General features: G+C 43.7%; 1 protein-coding gene across 1 annotated transcript; it reads left to right on the forward strand.

Annotated features, from left to right (window-relative positions):
• Window positions 1–1,198: 1,198 nt before the first annotated feature.
• Window positions 1,199–2,425, forward strand: LOC128870415 (uncharacterized). Its single transcript, XM_054113031.1, has one exon. It carries the CDS (start codon window positions 1,199–1,201, stop codon window positions 2,423–2,425), a length of 1,227 nt encoding a protein of 408 aa, XP_053969006.1.
• Window positions 2,426–3,160: the final 735 nt, after the last annotated feature.

Below are 3,160 nucleotides of genomic sequence, written 5' to 3' on the forward strand. Positions count from 1 at the left end.
ATCACATCTGAAGTAATAATGATTCATCAGATATAATAATGATTCCTAAGCCCGGAAAAGATACTAATGAATTAAGCTCGTACAGACCTATTTCATTGTTACCCATAATGGGAAAGCTTTTTGAAAAATTGTTTTTGACAAGACTAAATATATTATATAATATATATTATATTATTAAAGGAACTTATCCCCTCACATCAGTTTGGTTTTCGTGAAAAGCACTCAACCATAGATCAAGTTCATCGGATTGCATATGTTACAGAAGAAGCGTTAGAGAAGAAGAAAGTCTGCGCAGCCATATTCTTAGATGTCGCACAGGCGTTTGATAAAGTTTGGCACGAAGGATTAATTTACAAATTAAAGACCTTGCTTCCGCCACAATTTACCAAGATGATGGAGTCATATATTAATAATCGTTAAAATTGGTCAAGAATATTCTTCAATGAAAAAAATTTGTGCCGGAGTACCCCAAGGGAGTGTACTTGGTCCAATTTTGTACTTGTTGTATACAGCGAATATACCCATACCAGCAAACTGCACACTCGCTACATTTGCAGATGATGCCTGTATTTTAGCAACTGGTGAAGATGAAACAGAATCAACCGCGAAACTGCAATTGTCGGTAAATGCAATTGTTGAGTGGACCAACAAATGGAGAATTAAACTCAATGAAAGCAAATCAATACATATAAATTTTACAAATAAAAACGTTAACTATACACCTCTAGAAATTTCCGGCAAATTTGTACCATATGCAAACACTGCCAAATATTTGGGAATGACACTTGACACAAAGCTGAAATGGAAAGAACACATAAAAATAAAAGCAAAAGAGGTAACTATAAAATATTGAAAAATTAAATGGCTTATTGGAAAACATTCTAAACTTTCAACAAGCAACAAACTGCTTATTTATAACCAAATGTTAAGGCCGGTTTGGACATATGGCATCCAACTTTGTGGGTGTGCAATCAAAAATCATATCGATGTAGTTCAACTCATCGGATTGCATATGCCATGGTATGGGGCGCTGCCATGGTCGACCGGATATTTCCCCTTTATCCTCTTTGGTCACCGCGCAAGGCGACATGCGCAGCTCCCTTGGCGGGGCAGGTGACCGTACGAACCAGATGTAATGAAACCACAAAAACTTAAAAATTCGGATGACGGGAAAACAAACACGGAACAAACGGACAAAATGACGGGAAAACATACCAACGCATCGACAGCACGGACTGATAAAAAACCAAACACGCGGACAGAACTACAGGACAAGCAAACAGACAGACAGGAGGAAGCGACGGACGCACTTAAAAAACAGTCAGACAATTGGACAAGACGTACAAGCAAAGACGAACTGAGGATGACGGGGTCACCCTCAGAGGATGAGCTCTTGGCCTCCAGCCAAGAAGCAGTTGAGGGCAAAGCTGTGGGCCACAGTACGCCAACAACTATAAATCAACCAACAACATCCGCTCAAGCCATGGGGCAAAAGCGTGGTAATAAAGGTCCCTCGAGGTATAAACTTTACCAGAGGTCTCTCGCTATCCTTGGCAGGATTCGGAAAAACGAGACCGAAGGTAAAGTGCATCCCAAAGATGAGACCGACAAGGCAAGATGTCAAAAGGTGGTTGATGAATACTTGACATTCCAAGCCGCCAACAGGACAGATGCCAAAAAACGAAACCGCTCGCATGACGAAACTGGGAAGGTAACAAAGAAGCACAAGATATCGGATCAGGGTGCAGTTGCCTCCAAACCTATCAAGCGATTTAGTGAGGTGGCACGGGACCATCTCCAAATGGCATTGGTAGACGAAACCTCTAACCGCGGGAAACCAGTGCTTGACAAATGGTCAGAGATTGAGGCACGGTTGTCTCGCATAGTCGTTGACCATGTCATGGCGAATCCGGAGGGCCAAACACCAGGTTTCGACTCAGTGGAGGTAGTCCGCGGTTACCGAGTCATTAAATGCGATGACCAATTCTCATTGCATTTCTTGACTAACGTGATTGGTAAAATCCAGAACAGCTGGGAAGGCTTGAAACTCAATCTAATTCCGGGTAGCGAGATTCCACGAAGGCCGAGGGCTCGCATCTGGGTACCAAACATGAAGTTTGACGCCAATCAACTAATCCCCTACCTTCAGGCGCATAATCGCTCGGTGCCGATGACCGATTGGTCGATCATCAAAGCGGAGGCTCCGCAAAGGCACAGCAGGTCATTCCTCCTTCTAATTACAGAAGAGAGTCTGGAACCACTGGAGAAAGTGGGAAACAAACTTCAGTTTGGGATGAGGAAGACCCAGCTGAAGATATTCCGTTCTGCAAACCCGGAAGAGGAGCAGGATGAGGTCGATGGTGCCAACGAACTGCTGACTGGCATGCAGCTAGATGACTCCGAATCCGAAAAAGGAAACCAATAAACATGGGTTTAAAGGTTGTCCAAATTAATCTGCAGCATTCACAGTCTGCAACGGACAACCTAACCGTTCTCCTGGCGGAGGAGGACGTGGACATCGCACTAATTCAGGAACCCTGGGTGCGGATCACCGAGGTGAAAGGGTTCACTGGGAAAACCTACAATATCTACTATAAACGGATTGAAGGTAATCCCAGAACATGTATTGTAGCTAAAAAACATTTAAACACATTTTTAATTCCATTATATAGTTCACAGGATGTGACGGCTGTTGAGGTGGAAGCCACTGACGGAGTCAGAATAACGCTTGCCTCTATATACATGGCACACGAAAGACCAGCACCGCCTGAGGAGGCTCGTAAACTTGTGCAGGAAAACCCGAACAAAACCCTGCTTCTCGGATGCGATGCCAATGCAAGGCATGCCCTATGGGGAAGCTCCTAAACAAACGACCGAGGTGAGTCTCTTTATGATTTCATAATTAACACTAACTTGTCGGTATGTAACAGGGGTAACACTCCCACTTTCACCTTTCCAAGTACGGAGTACTTCAGGGGATGGGAGGAAGTGATCGATGGTACCCTAATGTCTGAAAGCAGCTCAGTAAAATTAGACAATTGGAGGGTCTCTGATAAAAGGTCTTTTTCGGATCACAGCTGGATCCTGTACGATCTGGATCTTAATGTTGATCCGCCCTTACCGTATAGAAATCCACTAAGAACCAACTGGAGAAGGTTCA

Source organism: Anastrepha ludens, chromosome X (genome assembly GCF_028408465.1).
Source record: "Anastrepha ludens isolate Willacy chromosome X, idAnaLude1.1, whole genome shotgun sequence".
In the NCBI taxonomy this organism is placed as follows: domain Eukaryota; kingdom Metazoa; phylum Arthropoda; class Insecta; order Diptera; family Tephritidae; genus Anastrepha; species Anastrepha ludens.